We start from the raw sequence: 21072 nt of genomic DNA on the forward strand, positions 1-21072 counted from the left end.
TTAACTAGTTGATGATCGTAAGCAGCTAAAACAACCATCAAAAGGAAGAAATTAACTAGTTGATGATCGTAAGCACCTATTGGCACCTAAGGATTGATAATGTTAATACCCTGTAATCTCACCATCAACCAACCAGACAATTGTGCATAAGCTGATCATATACCCTGGGACTCCCCTCCCTCACCTGGCCTTTAAAAATGTTTTGCTGAAACACATCGGGGAGTTTAGGCTTTTTGAGCACTAGCTGCCTGGACTCCTTGCTGGCCCCTGCAATACAGGCTGCACTTTTCTTCACCACAGCTGGGTGTCAGTAGATTGGCTTTACTGTGAGTGGACAAGCAGACCTGAGTTTGGTTCTGTGACACAGGCACTGCTGACTGGGGGCAAAGAGACTCCAGTAGCTTGAGCAGTCCTCCCAAAAAGAGACCCAGGAGCTGGCTGTTAGAAGCAAAAGAACTTTGAATCCAATACCTGGGGAACACAAACAGTCCTTAGGGATGGGGGGGGGGTCTGTGGATGCCCACGTCCCCCAAGGATGAGCGTGGGTGATGGGGCTGCAAGGGCCCGGCTGCAGATGCACACAGAGCAGAGTCGAAGGCAGTTCCCTCCTGCTTTGACTCTGACTTCTCTGAGCTCTTCCATCGTCTCCCTCACCCTCAGCCCACTGCAGCTCAGCTCCTTCAGGTCACTCAGCCTCAGCTCAGATGTCGCCTCCTTGCTGAGGACTACTCTGTGACCTATTCACCACCACATGCTCACACTCACTACTCTACCCTGTTCTACTTCCTTGTGGGGCTCATCAACATCAGGAGAACTCCTAGCCATTCACTGGTCTCCGTGCACTTGATAATAAGCCCCATGTGGGCAGGGACTGTGTCTGCTTTATCCCCACACACAGAACAGCAAGTGGCACAGGGTAAGCACAGCGTATGGACTCAAAAAATATTTGTGTCACAGTAAGGAGTGGCTCAGGTATTTTTTCCAAAGTTTGTGAATTATTTGCTTTTTTAACAATTACTAATTTTGGGATTAGAACCTCCCTTGACCACCCACCACCCCCCGCCCCCAACCAAGCCTGGTGCTCCTCCTCAGAGCCCAGGGAAGCCTGTACTCCCCACACTGCAAACCTGTGCAAAAAGTATGGCAATTGCCTGACGACCCCATAAGGCAGGATTGGGCCTCCTGTGTTCACCAGACACATGGTAGGCAAACAATAAATATTTATTGAAAAAAAATTAATGAATGGATGAATAAATAAAAGAATTATTTTTAAAAACCAATGTCATTATTCCTTTAGTTCAAAGATCTTTCATAAAGCTTCCTTATAAATCAAATCAATTGATAAGTATTTTTAATGTTATAATAATATTGAACACACTCAGGAATGATCTAACTTATTCAGTCTTTAGGAGGAAAATTGGAGTCCTAAATAAGAAAATATTCATGAACAGTGCTTCTCAAATTCTCCATAAAGTTTTTTTTTTTTTTTCCAATCTATTATGGACCAACACTTTTGGTCCATATCGTATCCAGGAAAATAAGCCCATCACTGATCATGTGCTTGGATAGCACAGCAATGTCAAATTGCTATAAACATTTCTCAATGCTTGCTCTCAATTTTGTATTTCTCCCTCATGGACCAGTAACATACTAGTCTGAAGATTACCTCAATAGCATTGGCCTAGGTACCTGAGGGTTCTCCTTTCAAATAACAATATTGTTTTCACAGTGACCCTAGATGATCCTCTGAGAATCACTGCCCTACGTGGAGTGCCTGAAAGGACTAACCCAGTCGTTGTCAATTCCAGGACAACCAGGGGAGGGTGAGAGTGGCTGAATGCAGGCTCTTCACTGAAACCCAAGAGTCCTATTTCTCTGGGGGTCTCTGTACAGTTTCATTTGAAAACAAGGTTCCACTGCTAAAAATAAAAATAGAAAACCACTCATTTTCTAACATTTATTTTACAGATGAGATGAGGCCAGAGATTATGATACTTGCTACACAAACACTTGTATTCACTAACATTCATATGGAGATTTTCCTTTGATTCTAAATGGAAAAGGTGAAATTTAGTATTTTTTCTTAAAATGGAATGGGTATAGAAGTGAAAGATTACATATAAAATACAAGTGCATATTACTTTAAGAACAGAAACATTCAGTATCTTTCCTCTGTACCTGTCAGTCATGGAACCCAAATACTATCTCAGATCAGATAGTCAAATAGTTTGGTGTTTACAGCCCTAGTCAACTACAGGCATAATCACAGTTCTGACTCATTGTTGAATTTTTAAAACCATTTTAAAAAAGAAACTCTCGAAAGTAATTCATATCTCCTGATGTCACCTGAAATTTGGGTTAATACTAAAAGAAAGTCCCCAGAGACACATACCTCACTCGGTAATTGCAGGGTAAACATGTATGACAGAGAGGTTATCCATGCCATGGTAAAATTAATTGATTGTAATTAATCTAAATTGTACAATATAAACCCACTAACTAAATAACATGGCGAGTATTTGTGATATGGTTTTCAGATTCTCTGCCCAGAAATTCCTTTTTATACCACAATTGCCTTAGCTGCTCGAGAGATCCTTAAATGGTCTCATCTTTTCTAAAGATAAAACAGAAAAATCATTTGATTCATTTTGGGAAATAGCTTCATATCCCACAGATACATGTTTTTCCTTCTAATCACTTAGGCTGCATCTTTGTAACTATTCCATTTTATTTACTACCTTTACTAATGGTTAAAAAAAATAAAACCAGCACTTAGAACATAATAGCAGTAAGAGTTTGGCATGACTAAGGTTAATTACCACTTTGCTACATCAGCTTTATTATTTTTGAAAAGGCACTAAAATAAAGTGTCATGAACCCTACCACGGAAGTTAGAACTTCCTGTACCAACAACAGGGAGTCCTTCTTTCCTTGGCTGAATGACGGCTAACCTCCGTGTTAGATGTCAAGATGAAGTCTGTCTGTGCTCAGGTAGGTACTAAAATCTTACAGAACTTTCAGCCCCACAAATAGCTGGAAATGCAAAATGAAAAATCATTACTCCAATTCCTTTACTGTAGACATATTTCCTTAAAATCCCTTTAAAATTTGAAAAAAGTGGTTAAAATAAGATATAATTTTAAATAAGATATAATTCACATAGAGCAACCAGAAATAAGGGAAATGTGTTTAAATGTATTGGTTAAATGCAACTGGACCCTGGCGTGCTTACAAATACACACCCATTCATCCTGGTTCACTCATGAGAACTAGGTAGGTGTTGTATTTTAATACCATCGTATGGTGCCAAACAAAGATGCAGTTGCTACAGAACTGCCATTGGCAGAAGTGGCATCAGCCAAGGGCAAGTACTGTCATGGCCTTGCTCCCTAGTCAGCAGACTTGACACCTTCCTTATGCACACTTTATTCTTTAAACGACCTTCTATTTTCTAGTTAAACAAGCACTTGGGGGTAAAAGAATAAAAAATGATAAGAGTATTCTGACTGTCTCCCACTCATTCCCCTGAATATTTATTGAGCACCTGCTACAGGTTAGACACTCCTTTAGGAGTTTGCCTTCATCTTCTTCTGGTGAATAGTAACCCAAAGTGGACTGAGAGTGCTGTTCCAAAATCAACTAGAATATATGACAATACGCACCATTATCATTTTCCTATTTTCAAGATGTATTCCCATTTTAACTCATATCTTTTGTGATAAAGGGTAATGCCTGCAGATAGGAATGGATTTCCTGTGGGCCCCCTCAAGTGCCACTGCACAATATTTGTGATAGTCTGTGCTCATGCCTTTTGTGGCTGCTCACCCAAGTCTATTCGTGACAAAGGGTAGAATGAACCTAAGACCCATGTATTAAGTAGTGATATTGTAAAGGGGAAAAAAGGTCCAGATGGTATGAAGAAAGAATTTATATTAACCAGTCAATGAAAATAAATAAAGTAGCACACCAAATTTCTCTTTATTCATTGAACTCCAAACATAGTAAGATTACATTCAATTCTCTGTTTCTGTGAGACAGAGAAAGGTGACAATATTTATTCATTCCTTCAAGAAACAATTTTTGATCTCCTCATATATGCCAGGCACTGAGGATACTGCACTGAATAAGACGTGGTAAAAAAAATGCCTTCTCTCCAAAGTTAGCCATCATGGAAATAAGTCATGATAATAAGTGAGTATGGATTCAGCCCAATCCCCTAGACCCTCAAAGAGTAAAGAGAACACCGGGTAAACACACTGATGTTCCTAATAATTGGTGGCACTGAATTACTTTTGTTTCATCTAATAACATTTCTTTTAAGTGTATTTTTAATTTATTGTGTGCTGACTGTGCAGAAGACACTACTGGATGCTGCAAGAACATCCATCCATAACTCAGCAAGTGTGGGAAATGAGAAATATGTAGGTTAAACAACATGAAACTGCTGATATTGGGCCTTTAAAAAAAAAAGAACAATTTCTTATGGTTCGGCCTAATACAAGGGATTAAATAAGAACACTGGAAATGTCAAAAAGCAGAGAAAATTAGTTTCCCAAGGAGATTATAAATTGAATGAATTTAAGGGAAAGAGAGACCACTGTGGGCTGAAGAAAGAGCCATGGAAAGGCACATGTGACAGGGCTGTGAAGCAGGTCCAGGAGAATGGGTGGGGCAGGGGAAGAATACTCCAGGGGATGCACAAAGGGAGGAAGGCCAGATCCTGAGAGTGGTTTGGGGAGACAGGGAGCAGATGAGCTGGGCTGGGGCTGATGGTGGCCTCCAAGGCTACGGCCAGCTCATAGAACAGAAGATCCTCAAATAATCTCAACTCAAGAAGAGCCCTTGGGCATGAACCTTGGGAAAATGACACTTCCTCTTCCTAAGGCCCTTACTCATTAGCTCACTATTTTTCTATTCAGTACAGTCCCTGTCTGCCCACTTCTCTCCATCCTCACTGCCAACACCCTCGTCCTCATCATTGCCCAACTGAACTACAGGAACGACTTCCTAAATGGACTCCCAACTTCCAATTTCTCTCTCCTCCCAACAACAAGAAGTCTGTTCTCCACACAGCATCAAAAGCACCCTTTTTATGGTACAAATCTGACCAATTGAGCCTTCATGGGCTTCCCATTTCTCTCGGCATAAAAACAAATGTAAGGAGGACTTGAGGTGTCCTGTGAGATGAAGCCTCTGCCCCCAACAGCTCCACTCAGACCTGGGCCGTGTGTCCCTGCCCCAGGCCTGCTTTTCCTGCACTCCTGAGACCTTTATTCCTAGACTCAAGGGCCAGATTAGTGCAGAAAGGCCTGGAAGGCTCATCCATCTCAACTCAAGTATTCATTCTTTAAGGAAATTTTCACTGACCTCCCTGTCTTGAAGCTCTTAATAAAGGGGCAGATTCAGGCAATAATTCAATAACTATGCATATGTCTCCTCTAGCTTACTATAAACTAGTCAGGGATGTGGATGACAGCCAGTTTGCTCATCCCCAACATCCAGCACAGCATTGCTAGTTTGTAACAAAAGAAGTATTCAATAAATGATTGCTGAATGAATGAATGAATAAACAAATCCAAGAGAAATGTGATTGGGAAGCTCCAGGTATAACTGGAGGATTATTGTTTATAGATGGAGAATAAAGATTATGAAAAAAACTATCAGCAAATGATACATTTGCCCCAGCTGACCAGCATCTAGCTATTACAGAATGTTGGTTTGACAAAAATCTCTTTATAAACACAGGGAAGCCACAAGGTAAATAAGATATTCGTGTTAAATATGAGCTACCTCAAGTATACACGATAGGACAATAACATTTCCTACAGGAATGAGTATTCACATTTATGTCAAGTGTAGCACACACACACACGCACATTATATGAATGCTGTGGTCTCCACTGATGAGAGCTAACAGGCTTGGGACTGTGAAGTCTTCCTGTTACACGGCTGGGATGCAGGTGAAAGGAGCAGCAGTGATGGAGGAGACCTGGTTTCTACTTGCCTGCTGAGTGACCTCAGAAAGTCCCCGGGCCTCTCTGATTATTAGTTTCCTCATTTACCAAAAAATAGACATAATTATATCCCCATTATAAGATGGTAGTTGGAACTAAATAAAGTCAAACTCCTTTAAAACTGTCCAGGGGAATTCCCTGGTGGTCCAGTGGTTAGGACTCTGCCCTTCCACTGCCGTGGGCCCAGGTTTGATCCCTGGTCGGGGAACTAAGATTCCCACATGCCATGTGGTGTGGCACAAACAAAACAAAAAAACTGTCCGTAGCTAGCTAAGTTGTTATTATGACAGCTGTTGTAAATACTATCATTGGTAATATTACTATTACTTCAGCTTGAAGAGCTTGTCATGCTTATTTTAAGTCATTTGCTTATATTCACTGACTTTGGTTCACTGATGACAAATACTAGATATAAAATGAAAAAAAAAGTTTTATTTTTAATGTCACAAATAGTCTTCATTTTAATTTGTTACACCTGATGTTATTTCGGGTTTACAATTAGAAGCACTTTCATGTATTTGTTTAATCCTAAAACAACCCTAGGAGATGGTTGTGTTGTATCTCCAACTCACAGATGAAGGAACTGAGGTGCTGAGCTTCAGTAACTTGGCTAAGATCTCATATCTGTTAACAGTAACAACAATAATAAAAGCAAATGTTTACATGGGGCTTACCCTGTGCCAGCACCATTCTAACTGCTTCCATACGTTAACTAATATAATTCTCCTAACAAAGCTATAAGGCAACTACCTTTACTGTCCCCATTTCACAGATGACAGAACTGAGGCCCATAGAGGTTAAGTAATTTGTCCAAGTCACAGAGCTTTAAACCTCTGGTGGCAGAGCAGGAATTTAAAGCCAGGCAGGGCCTTGCCTGTTAATTGAATGCTATACTAACTTTCACTTATTGGTGGCCTTTATCCAGCTCTCTATCTGCCTAAGTGAATTTTCTAGGTAAATGTTTATCACCTTAATAATCAAATATTACTTCAGACACACTTTTCTCAAATTAATTAACAATTCCCTGTCATTTATGCAAAATACACTATATACTGGGTAACTTTTTCCTGATGGCCCAGGATCAATGTTATGGCTGCTGTGCTTTATCCATTCTGCCTCTTGTTTTTATTTCAATTTTTGTAGGAGGGTTGTTTAGTCTCTCTTCTAGATATGTGCCATTTGATTGTGATTTTGTCACTTTGACTCTCTTGAGGGTTGTGAAGCTAGACTCCCTGTCAACTATAACTATTCCTAATACAAGACTGAATAAGCTCTGAGTTGAGCCACCCCCATGGACGTGAGTGCATGACCTTTATTATGACTGTTGCAGATTTCAGCTGAGATGAAGGGAAGTTTGACTTCTAGATATGAATGAGCAATCATTTTACCAAATGAAAAACCATCTGTTTTGTTCAGTGCTCATTTTCATGTTTTTTTTTAATCACACATGTCAGGCGGATATATGAGTACACATGGAGTTCACTTTCCTGTGGAAGACCAAGTCTCAAAAATGTAAGACTCATTTCCAAATCCAAGCCACATAACCTGTTCCCAAGGTGACATTTTCTATCTCCCCCCCATCCTGCTTTATTATCTCTTAACTTATTTCTCTCCCCCAGGTAAAACATAACAGAAACAGCTAACATGTACCTGGCACTTCCTATGTACCTACCATAGTTCTAGGAAATTTGTCTCTACTGATTCATGTAATACTCACAACAACTCCACTGTATATGTAAGGAAATTGAGGTGCCGAGATGAAGCAACTTGGCAGACGCCCTGTGTCCAGCAGTGGCAGAGCTGGAATTTGAACCCATGCACCTAGCATGAGAGTCTGAATTCTATGGACTCTGGGCTACCACCCCTGGGATCCTGGGCTCTGAGGGCACAGGGACTTGGTCATGCTCCCTTCTGGATGCCCAGTAAACTTCTACCTCCTCTCCACCTCTCCAAGGGCTCCACTCAGTCCTCTCTGACTCTGACCTCAAAGTCTGACCAGATGAGACAGGCAGAGTGACATTCCAGGCCCTTCTTTCACTTACTTGAGACTTTACTGGTTACACTTTCTTTTGCCCCGCCTTTATCTGGCAGAGTGCCCTGGATCCATGAGATGGTCAATAAGTTGTCACTGAATGAGTCTCTTACCTGTATCAGAACAAAGTTTGTGATCAAGTAGTATAGTGTGACTGGGTAGCAGGATGATGTCCTAGAAACTGTACTTGACTGAATTAAAAGATTGATTTTTACCTTTTGTGAGCTGACCATGGAAATTTCACAATTCCAACCTTCAGTGTTTCTTTTACTTCTTTTTTAAGACTATTTTTTAAGGCAGTTTTAAGTTTACAACAAATTTGAGAGGAAGGTACAGAGATTTCCCATATACTCCCTACCCCTACACCTGCAGAGCCTCCCTCATTATCAAAATTACTTACCAGAATGATATATTTATTACCAAGAATGAACCTACAGGGGCTTCCTTGGTGGCACAGTGGTTGAGAATCTGCCTGCCAATGCAGGGGACACGGGTTCGCGCCCTGGTCTGGGAAGATCCCACATGCCGCGGAGCAACTAGGCCCGTGAGCCACAGCTACTGAGCCTGCGCGTCTGGAGCCTGTGCTCCGCAACAAGAGAGGCCGCGACAGTGAGAGGCCCACGCACCGCGATGAAGAGTGGCCCCCGCTCGCCGCAACTAGAGAAAGCCCACGCACAGAAACGAAGACCCAACACAGCCATAAATAAATAAATAAATGAATGAATGAACCTACATTGACACATCATAATCACCCAATGTCCATAGGTTACCTTAGGGTTCACTCTTTGTGTTGTACATTCTGTAGGTTTGGACAAACATATAATGACATGTATCCATCATTATAGTGTCACACAGAGTATTTTCACTGTCCTAAAAATCCTTGTGCTCTGCCTATTCATTTCTCCCCCACCCTCCGCTAACCCCTGACAACCACTCATCTTTTCACTGTCTCCAAAGTTTTACTCTTTCCAGAATGTCATGTAGTTGGAATCATACAGTATATAGCCTTTTCAGACTGACTTCTTTTCTTAGTAATATGCACTTAAGGTTCCCTCATGTCTTTTCATGGCTTGATAGCTAATTTCTTTTCAGCAATTCCATTGTCTGGATGTACCACAGCTAATTTATCCATTCACCCACTGAAGGACATCTTGGTTGTTTGCAGGTATTGGCAATTGTGAATAAAGCTGCTACAAACATCCATGTGAATGTTTCTATCCTTTAGACATGTGAAAATTTATTAAGTATAAGGCACTGTGCACTTGATATGGGTTATACACATTTAGTCTTTAAAATAATCCTATGAGGTGGGGGTTATTATTAGCCCATTGTACAGATAACGAAGCCACAGATAAGCGGCCACAGAGCTAAAATGTTGGAGCCAGTATTCAAACCCACGCATGTCTGACTCAAACCCTATCTCTTGCAAACTGCATTGTACTCTCTCTCTTTCCCATGTTAAACTTATGCCATATAACAACAGCTACCATTAAAACGATTATGGCATGAAATATAGACTGTGAATTGAAATAGTTTCCAAACCAAGGATCTTGAAATTCAACATTCATCTTTTATAAGCGAAAGCTTTACTGGATGCTATGAAAAACAGTAACTTCTTGTTTTAGAGAATCATTCATTTAACCAGTATTTGTTGAGCCCCTGTTACTTGCAGGGTGCTATGATAGACACAACAAATGGTGAGGAAGACAAACCTGGCCTCTGCGCTCAGAGAGAGAGTCTAGAGGAGGAAGCAGAAAAGCAATTAGGCAACACGCAGAGAATGACTGGGGAGTGAGAGCAGGGTTGGGGAAGGTGCAAAAGTGGAGTCCATTGAAGGCAGTGTGAGCAACAGGTGACATCAGCACACACAGGAGAGAATGTGGCATGTTCTGGGAACAAAGATGGAACTGCTGATGGAAGGCCTAACTAAGAAGTGTGGATGAGGATGACAGCGAGTCTTGGCAGGAAGTGAAATGCCCTTATATATTTTTTAGAAAGATCAGTCTAACAATAGACGGAAAAATGGATTAGATAGGGCCAAAATGCCATCAGGGAAGGTGGATGGGTGTTGAATTTAACTAAGAAACTGATGGAAATTCTAATGTAGTGAGAAGGGATTTAGTGATGTGGGAATTGATTTGACAGCTATTAAGAAGGTATAGCCTTGATAACCAGTGGAAATGCAGAAGAGGCAGTAAGTGTCAAAGATATTGTCCAGATGTGGTTTTTGTATCTTGGTGCCCAAGACAGGGAATCCAAGGGCGAGGCACTCTGTGGGAATGGGGAAGATGGTGTTTAGGGTTGCGCACGTGTGGAGTTAACTCGCGGTTGGGTTTTGGGGTCTGGTGCTTAGTGGAGCAGCCTAGGCTGGAGGTGGAGGTTTTCAAGTAATCAGCTGACATGTGGTGCCTGAAGGCATGGAACTGAACAGGCTCACTCACGTTGAGCAGAGAAGCAGAGGGACTGTCAGAGCAGCATCATAACATAAGGGGAAGGCAGAGAAGCGACGCCCATAAAGGGTTTTATGAAGGAGCCTCCGGAGTGTAGGAGCAGATTGGAAGAGACACACTCAGGCTTCCTGTAACCAGAATAAGTCCTTATGGAACTGAAAGGGCCAGCACGCATGGCTGATGGCACTTTCCCACCATCCATCCGCCAGCACCAGCCCATCTACTATGAGACAGGCTCACAGTGACTCCCGCACGCCCGACAGCCCGCACTCTCTGCCCTGCCTCCTGCCGAGGGGAGCTCACTCCGAGGCCTCGGGCTGCTCCACAAGCACCTGAGGACATCTCCCTGGAGACCCTGCCTGAAACCGCGCGCCGGCAGAGGAACGCCCGCTCCGGCCCCACTCACCGCGCCCAAGGGAGGGCCCCTCCTTCAGGCCAAGCTCGAAATCGCCCTTCTCCTCGTCTCTGCTACTGTCACGCTGCTCTGGATCGGGGGCCCGTCCTCCTCTCCCCTAGCCAGCGCCTGGTCCCCTCCACCTCGGGGGCACTGCTGCCAGCAGCACCGTTGGTGCATCAATCCAATCCTCCTTTCGGCCACGAAACCGGCGCGTCCTCAGCCAATGCCGACACCTCTTCTTCCACCGGCAGGGCGCCCCAGCCAATCAGGGGTAGCCGTGCTGCGGCCCGCCGGCCTCGGGTTGCCGCAGCAACCGGAGACGCGCCGGGCCGGGCCGCAGCGCGCGCTGTGGGGTGGGGCTTGAGGGCCTCGCGGCGGCAGCCGCCTCACCCCGACCTCGGGCTGCCTGCCAGCCAGGGTTTCCTAAACGCTGTCGGTTTTCCTGGACTCGGTGTGCCAACCTTCAGCATTTGAAATAAAATGGGTAGGAGAGAGAGCAGCTTCATTTTGGGGTGTTTAATTTCAAGAATTGCTATGGACTAAAAATCAGTTATCTTCCAAAGCAGATATTTAGTTTGAAAAGGATCAACGGTACCTGCTGAATAGCTTTCGTGTAACGTGGAGACAGTTTCAGCGACTCCGGCGTGAAAGTACGAGTGAGCTGTGTGGGACACCTGTCACTAGTTCGTTTTGTGGCATTGGGCAAGGCTCTTCACCTTTTGTGAAAGTCTGAAGCTTCTTTTTATTGAAAAAATTTTAATTTTATTAAAGCTTTTAAAAAAAACTCAATTTTACATTATGAAGCTTCAAAAAATGAAAAATATTGAGCGCTTATTTTGTGCCAGGGACTGTTCCAAACGCTTTCCTCGTTATTTCACCTACTCTTCACATCATCTGCTTTTTTTTTTTTTTTTTGGCTGCGTTGGGTCTTCGTTGCTGTATCCGGGCTTTCTCTAGTTGCAGCGAGCGGGGGCTACTCTTCGTTGCAGTGCACGGGCTTCTCATTGTGGTGGCTTCTCTTGTTGCAGAGCACGGGCTCTAGGCGTGAGGGCTTCAGTAGTTGAGGCACACAGGCTCAGTCGTTGTGGCTCGCGGGCGTAGTTGCTCTGCAGCAGGTGGGATCTTCCTGGACCAGGGCTCAAACCCGTGTCCCCTGCATTGACAGGCGGAGTCTTATCCACTGCGCCACCAAGGAAGCTTCCATCTGGTTATTTTTCATCCTAGTTTAGAGTTGTAACATGGAGGCCCAACAGGGCAGAGCTGGTAAGTGATGGAGGCAGGGGAGAACCTAGAATTTCAATCCAGAGCCCAGCCTTAACCACCATGCTGTCTGTCCCCTGGACAATTTAATCTAGGACCTACTCAATCCCATCTTAATGTTGCTCCAAGTGCCCACAGTAATGTCAATTAGTGTGGTGATTCAATCTCCCAAAACCTGATTTAAAATGAATACCGTGAACGCTTCCCTGATGTTTCTCTGCTTTGAATAATAATGAAAAGTAGGCCTAATGGAATAACAACACTTAGGTTTGAGTACTTGAAAAGACATATTTAAAACTAAAACAGTAAGGTACCATTTTGGAAATACAGAAAGGTGAGAAGGAAGTCAAACTCAGGTGAATAGAGCAGAGAACATAAAACCAGCAGAAATAATGTTACCAATCAAAACACAAAAGTTGAGAGGGGAAGGCAGACTGATGCTGAGTAGAAAAAGTATTCTCTACAGACATTTTAAATATTATGCAGGAAACAAAATTACTCCTCTGAACTTTTCTTCATCAGAATATTGAATGTGCTTCCCACCTTTCTTCTTCTCCTCTCTTAAAATAAAATCTTAAACCAATGTTTTGGCCTTCCCTAAATGTAACTGAAAGTTGCAGAGATGATTATGAGGCATGGGAGACACGGGGCTCTGCAGGAAAGGAGACCACACCCACCCAGGGCCCACACTGTACTCTGTAATGTGAGAAATATACACTACCCCAGAGGGGCCATGCCTGCATTAAGCTCATGGCTGATGTGGTAGGGTCCAAATCTGTAAGACCTAACATCCCCTTCTGGTGTTTTTGAATACCCCTTTTACTATCCTGAGGTGAATCCACAGATAATGTAAATTACATACTTCGGAAGTAAAAGAGTGTAACGTGGTAACTATAACATAAGGAACAAATAAAATTAACTTAAATAGGTATTAAAATAAATACTCAGAATCAACAAGAAGAAAAAAATAATTCCCCAAATTTCTAAAATACCCCTAGACCACTGGTCTAGGACAAAAAACAAAAACAAAAAGAGGGCATTTTAAACACACACACACTCTTGAGTGGAGGCAGGAGAATGATCTTACAGAACACAGCACAAGGCAGAGCACAATTTGAAGAAAATGCAGAACTTAAGTTGAGCTTTGCAAGAATAGCAGAGAAACAGGAAGGAAGGTTTTCCAAACAACAGGAATGTTTTCATTAAAAGCATAGAGGTAGTGAGATAAAGGTCACAGAACTGATACTGGAGAGATCAGATATACCTTAAGGAGCAAGATCAAAGAAAAACTAGTGAGAAACTCGCTATTTCCCTTCTTCTCCCCACCCCCAACCCCACAAAAATCTCAAAGTTCTGTTGATGGGAATAATAAATTGACAAATTCATTGTGGGATATCAGAAACTATACAGTGCAGAAAACACAGGAGGAAACTGTTACATACGTGCCTAACGGAAAACAAACCAAGGCCTGTCATTAGCTATTACTAAAAAAATTTCATAATGAAATTAGCCATTAAAAACAAAAAAGCCTTGAGTCTATGAAAGTTCAGTATTAACATGCTCATTACATATCGTGTAATGTGATGTGTGTTTATTACATATCCCACTGCAAAATTCTATTCTAAACAGATGCGTTTTAAAATAGGGAAAATAATGGACCAGCCTATCTTAAAGGGCTTTAATTTCAGTATTTCTTAACTATCAAAAAATCATTGTGAAACACACACGATTTTGTTTCATCTTCTTTTCTCACTGTTTCCTCTTTTCTGTCTTCTGCTTAGGAAAATTAGGAGGCAGGAAATAGAAATCACTTATTTTTCTCCATCCCCTATCAGTTCTCATAAGAAAGACATGCAGCTCTTCTAATATCAAAATAAAGACAATATTCAACAACTGATTCAGTAGACTTTTATTGATCTTTCAACTTCAATAACATCTCCAAAAATAGTTTTCTTCTAATATTATGAAACAGATTTGAAAAGCAGGATTATTCACATTATAGACTTGGTAGATACTTGTACTTCATATAGATGAAAAATATCACTTCTACATTTTAAATGTTTACCTTGGATTTTATTATAAAAGAAAATATTATCATTGTATAATTATAAAAGTCATAAAAATTAGAGCTGTACTGTTATTATACCAAGCTATCAAATACTGTATAAATGAACAATAAAATTCAATTTCTATTTATTTAAATGTAGTAAACATTGGAAGAGAACCCCCCTACAAAAAAAAAAACTCTTAATATGAAAGTAACAAAAGAAAAGCCACAACACAAGAATCAATCAACGCACAAAAATCTGATTAAAAAAACAACTGTTAACAATTACTCTAAGTCAACTGTAGAAGTCAATATATGCTAATTAAATTTTTTAAAATGATCTTTAGATGATTCCATTTCCAACTATGTTTTCCTATTATTGACACTCACATTACTTTTTGAAAAGTTAGAAAAGAACCAACTTTACATTAAAATTGCCAAATTTTGAAGTATGAACACTGTTTTAAATTTTGGATGTCCTTAAACTCTTTAAGTTTACTTTCTAAAAAAATAAATAATTGTTGGACTAAACCAAAAGACAGTTCACATAGTTCTACTGCATATGATAACAATGATGTGATCTACATAAATAAATTTAAAACATTAAATTATTTAATTTAAACATTTTTGAATTACAATGTTATATTAATGGCTTACACATCCGAAATCTGAGCACTTTAAAACAGGATTCACATGTTACACTGTTGAGCACATTTACAGAACTGATATACATGATACAATCCTTTAAAAACAGCAAGCTCTGGTGTCATACCTCTGTTTCGGAAACCATTTTTCTTTTTACAGAATTTTGAACCTGCTTTTGCAAAAGGTAAAAGTTATAAAGCTATTATATATATACACAAACTTAAGGTATGTGGAAGAAACATTTTTTTTAGATGGAGAAAACGAAAGTTAGTACTTTTGAGTGGTAAAGAAATCTGCTTTATAAATACATGCATTAGCACATAAAAAATTTTGTCCTACACATTTTATATGCTTGGCAAATATGAACAATGATATGCCCCAGCTTTTTTAAACAAGTTGAGAGATTTATGATTGACAACATCATTCACACAAGCACACTCACATATACAACACCCATTAGAAAGATCGTGTGCCTCACTTCGTATATCTAATATCATTAGAGAATATATAGCATCATCCTTTTATCATAAGGAAGTTATTAGTTCATTGTCTTCTCAAAAGCGGCAATTTTAGAGTGAAATAGCATTCAAGTGAAAGTGAATTTCAGATGGTCAACATGAGGATGTATTACAGTCCTTGTAAACAGACGTCTATAAATAAATAAAATAGGTGGAGGAACGAATATCCTGAGGTGGCCCTGCGGCCAGGGTACTCAGTAGCACTGAGCTCCATCCTGGAAACCAAGGCATCTGAAAAAGTGCAGGGCTGTTTATATGAATTTATTTTATAAATGGAATATGCACAGGTTTAATTCTTTTTCACCTTGAGGTAAATCAGTACATAGCAATTACTACTGCTCATCTATACCTGTTTAAGGCAACATTTAAAAAGCAATATATGTAGTAAATTACATTTTTCACTGTCTTTCAAAGAATGCTATCCATGATTGTTATTTTTCAAAAATAGTAGAAAAGTATTATAACCACATAAAACAAGCTATTACTTAAACATGAGTTACCTTTGCTTTTCAATGGAGTAGTCAATCAGATCATTTTGTAAGTCAAGTAGTCAAAAGAAAGCAGAAACTATTAACGATTAGAAACATAGTAAAAACACTGAGTGCAAAGCATTTTGCACATCATGGTTTTTCTGGCACTGGACAACTAGTATTCATAAATAAAATCACATAAACACTATGATCCCAGGTAGATTTCAGTTCAAATTTTAAAATTACTTCCCATAAAAAAGCACATTTGTTAACCCTGTGACATCCAGACACTAGGGAATGGTGTAAGGAAATCCTCTTGTTCAGCTTCATCAGGGGAGATTACAAAATCATAGCAGCAAATACTGGGGTCTTTGGAAATGATTATGCTGCTATGAATAAAAAGGAATCACTTCAATGGAAGCTCATAAACACTAACAAGCACCGTGGGTAATACTCTCTCATCAAGTGCTGACAGCATCTCTCTTCTTTAGGCAGTACCAAATGGTGCCAGCTACATTTTCTAAAGAAAATCAGCTACATTTCCAACCTCCCATATGAGGCAGAAGTTGAATCCATTATTTTAACTAGAATTGGATCACATGGTCTTAGATGTGGAAATTTTATTAGTTAAGTAGTTTAGAATGCATTGCTAGAATTGCTAAAATATCAGCTTTTGGCATTGCTCATGATCTTCTATAAGATCAATTCTTCATACTTTTGTACTTTAATTAAAAATGATTAAAGGAAGCATCAGAATTTCATTAAAATTTTCATCCTAACATGTTATTATTTTCGATATTTCAGTGGCTTCTCAATACTCATTTGGTTTTTAGAAATCATCCTCTTGCCAAATCAGTTTCACAACCCCATTCATCCAGTCCTACAGGCTTAACAAGAACAACATTTATTTATTTCATATGGAGGTAAAAGTATATAAAAGATGACTAAAAAGATTTGCTAGAAGTTAAAAAGACAGCTCAGAAAAGCAAAATCTAAATAAAACATACAAACACAAACTAGGAAGAATGTCATCAATCTGAGCTATACATAATAGGTCTAAATTTCTTTTAAAATACAAATATGGCAGTGCTTTATATCAAAGATGTAAAATCTATCAACTGCTCTCAGATAATAAACCATAAATGCAAGTGAGCACCAACTATTTACATTAACAATTTACTCTATATTTGTTACCTTTTCAAATGTTTATAATATTTAAGCATCATATCAATTAAAATAAATAAAATATTTTAAAATGAAATCTATTAAATATTACCTATACAACAGAAAGAACAACGTAAACAGAAAATGAAAGGTAATTCGTAATAAAGTAATACTGATCATAAACCCACTTAAGAGAATTCTGACTCCTGATTATTTAATCATACTACTTATAATAGAAAAATAATCAAGAACTTGAACCTGATACAAACTAAACCACATTTTAAGTAAAGGACAGCAAAGGCAGAGAATAGAGTGGGCATTTGGGGCTCTAACAGAGTACCAGGATTCAGAAAAAAATTTCTACAAAGGCAACAAAATTTAACTATCGTAAATTGGTATTTTATAGCTTTTAAAATTCATAAACTAATGAGTGGTATGGGAGTTAAATTATAAAATCACCTGCAATTATACTTGTCTATCAGAATGGAGACCTAGATGTGGAGGTTTTAAAGTTTAAAATAAATTTCAAAAACATAAAGGTCAAAATTATAGTTCTTATCTAGAAAGTTTCCACTGTTCTACCTCTACAGCGAAAAAGTTCCCATCACCTGTGAAACATGATAGACATGTATGTAATGCAACATACACACAGCAGCCAGGATACGGCCCCATCTGTGCCCCACCACTGGCAGAGACGCCCTGTTCTTCCCACAAAGCCCTAGCAGAAAGGAAGTAATATGGGAACATTTCTAGCAACTCAATGAAAAAATTTAAATACGTATCACTTAAGGTTGATATGGACTGCCACTGATGAACAAATAGATTTAAAGAAAAGTAGACTGAATGCATTTCCCCACATTTTTCTATTGAAGAACAGAAAAAAATTTTCCAACAGAAAAATAAATATTTGAGTAGTAAGAATCATGTACCTCACTTCTAAGAGACCATTTCATTATACACACAGTCTCCATGGTGCTCCTAACAAACTTCAGACCCTACTTCAAAAAACCCCATAGTCATGCATAAATGGCATGACATACAATATTGTTATATATAGTGACATGAAATATTATATATACATACACATATATATGTATATATATCTATAAATAATTCCTCTTGGTTCAATTCTATAATGAAGTTTCAGCATCCATGTATTTCTTTGTTGGTTCGTCTTCAAAACTTATTTTCACACTTACAGGTTTTTCAGGGCTATTTAAAACAAAGAATGAGAATAAATAATTTTGAAGTGGTTAAATATTACATTCAAACATGGCCAACAGTAAATATCCATAAGAGCCTTTTGAGACAACTATTAATACCATAAACATACAACTTGCTATTACTATCTTACTGCTTTCTTTTCATATCAAGTCAAGTAAACTTAACTGGAAAGGCAAATATTAAAAAGTCTTAGCTTTTTAAAGACATTTTTGCCACTAAATTTCACATTTTTCTTACAACTGAAGAGGAGCTCCTTAAAATTGGTCAGTGTATGATGACTGTGCTTGACTTAATAGTTCTACTTTATATGTGAACAGTTGTAGCATTTGACTTTTATTTTACTGACAAATTTATTAAAAATTAATCTTTGTCAATATAAATAAGCATCAAATAATTTCCTGCAAAATGTAACAAATCTTATCTCCCCAAATTTGGTTCACAAATACAAGATCAAAATACAATTCTACATTTTCAAGTTAATATCAAATACAATGATTCCATGTATATGGATTTAACTGATTAACTGATTTAATTGTAACATGAATATCTGGGCTTTGAAAATTTTGCAAAAGATAGAAACACGCTATGGTTTGCTGCCTTCTCCAGACAAAACTGAAGGAAGATAACCCAAACATTTTTCTGTTCAACAATGTAACAAAACATTCCCTTTCTTCCCATGTGATTTTGAATTGAGGGGCAACCTGAATGAAAGGCAGAAGTATAAAAGACAAAATACTACTACTGTAAGGTCTTTCTATTTATCCTAACTATACTAACATTCTGGGCCAGGGGTGCTGACAAGGTGTGAAAAATTACTAAGAGTAAAAAGAGTATCTAGTGAAATTCTGGCTGCATGAAATAATCCAAAATGACAAAAAGTTTAACTTAAAAACTTTTGAGATCAAAGATAGAAGTGAAGGAAACAGTCTAGCTTAGAGAATTAAAACTCAAGAAATGATGAGAGAAAAGCCAAAAGAGTTGATAACTGAGATTAAGTAGGAGCAAGGTTCTAAAAGGAGGTAGGGAAAGATATCTTGGAGAAAAACCTAATCAATCATTATCAAAAGACAGTTGCCAGAAAGACAATAACTAAACAGAAATAGCTATGTGATTGCTTGCCTGGAAAAGTTTTAATTTTTGACACCCAAGCAGAATATACTGACACCCAACACAGCATCTGGCACAAAGTGTACAACAAAAAAAATATTTGTTGACTATGAATGACTGAGTACTCTACAGGATAATACCTAACTTCTCCAGAGACCTAAGGGATCAATGTACTAATCATTATCAAGCCAGAATTCCTGAGGTTTAGGTCTTGAAGTGAGTGGGAAAGAAAGAAAAAAGGGTTATTACATAACAAGAAATATAAGGAAGGGGTTATGAAACAGTTGTGTAATACATGGTCCATTATAAAACTGAATGGCCTTTACACCCATGGATTAAATTTCTTACAAATATCTTCTAGGAAAATGTTTACCTCACCGAAGAAATAGTAGGCTGAAACAAAGCAAAACAAAAGAAAGTCTTTTTTTTTGGACCATCAGAAAGCATGATTGAGGTAGTATTCTATTTTAGTATTCAATCCCTAGTAATTATCTTTCTTTATATGGTTTCTGATCTTTTATATATTTATTCCATATGTATATATTCATTTTTATTACAAAACAATTTTTTTGAAATAGGAAACTATAAATTTAAAAAATAACAAAACAATCAGCACCTATATCTGCTTCCAGTATACAGTGGAATGATGGATAGATGAAAGGAAGAAGGAAGAAAAAGAGGAAGAAAAAAAGGTTGGTTTTGTTAAGTAAAGAGAATATAAACATGTAAACTGAGTTAAATTTAATGGTTTTCCTGAATAGCTATCCATAAGTAAACTGAAAGTTGGCTTAGTTAGAAAATGCATAAATCATTACAGCTACCTCGTGTTAGATCTGGTTACTTTGGCATTCTCAGTATTCATGGACAGTGCCTTCCACTGTGCAGTTTTGGCCATTTCATCTGATATGTTAACAACTGAGGGATCAACACTGAAGAACAAATACACTTTCTGGTTAGTATTCAGTACTTGCAAAAGCATTAATATTGTCATTCCTATTATCTATATCATACTTGCTTTCATCAACTTAAAATTGAGAAAACTCTTTGTCATGCACTTAAACCAAGATCTAGCAAGATAGCAGTATTTTGGAGTTCTATTATAAAGGTCTCAAGGGGAATTGCATCTTTCTTTATAATCAAAACTAGCAATGAGACTAATTAAATTGGCAATGATGCCCAAAGTTGATTATCTTGGCTATAAGTATACTATTGAAATAACATAAAGGAATATATTAATGTGCTTATAAATATAAAAAGTGATACAGCCTCAAGTCAGTTAGAAAACTTTTATAATCTGCACGAATTTCAATTGCAGCAAACAACTATCCAAAGTATGTAAAGAAAAATTACAATTAGGATTAAAAAAATTTTTTTCATAGCTTTTAAAAATCATTAAAAAGAATTCTGGGAAATGGGACACTTTAAAATTAGAAATTAAAATACTTCAACAGATAACACACAAAAAAGGTTTATAAGTACTGCTTTTAGCTGGTATTACCATATCAGTAATATTTTTAGTATGAAGGTGTTACTATATAAAATTTATCAAAATCCAAATACTGTCCTTTCATTATGAGAAACAAATGTAACCATTCCATGTCTCTGTGAAATACTGCAAAAATTACCTCAAGACCCCAAATCCAATAATGAAGATATCCATAATAATTTTGGGCTCAAGGTTGTCAGTTTGGAGTAACATGAAAGTACTAGGAAGTTAACAGGAATATATTTGCAAGTCCTTTTT

At 38.5% G+C, this 21072-nt stretch overlaps 1 protein-coding gene across 6 annotated transcripts in view; it reads right to left on the bottom strand.

Annotated features, from left to right (window-relative positions):
• SLC4A7 (solute carrier family 4 member 7) overlaps positions 1-21072 on the bottom strand; it is a 136209-nt gene that overhangs the window by 3063 nt on the left and 112074 nt on the right. For 3 of the 6 annotated variants that reach the window (XM_061196442.1, XM_061196441.1, XM_061196434.1), the window contains 2 exons: positions 20150-20257; positions 14141-18209 (listed from right to left, as the gene is read on the bottom strand). The exons of 1 other annotated variant lie outside the window; for it this stretch is intronic. In XM_061196442.1, the coding sequence (XP_061052425.1) occupies positions 18128-18209; positions 20150-20257 (190 nt within the window). In that variant the 3' untranslated portion in view covers positions 14141-18127. Of the gene's footprint in view, positions 1-14140; positions 18210-20149; positions 20258-21072 lie in introns of those variants that run through there. 2 more of the 6 variants (XM_061196443.1, XM_061196435.1) reach the window with 1 other exon arrangement.

The sequence above is a fragment of the Eubalaena glacialis genome, chromosome 7 (genome assembly GCF_028564815.1).
Source record: "Eubalaena glacialis isolate mEubGla1 chromosome 7, mEubGla1.1.hap2.+ XY, whole genome shotgun sequence".
NCBI classification, from domain to species: Eukaryota; Metazoa; Chordata; class Mammalia; order Artiodactyla; family Balaenidae; genus Eubalaena; species Eubalaena glacialis.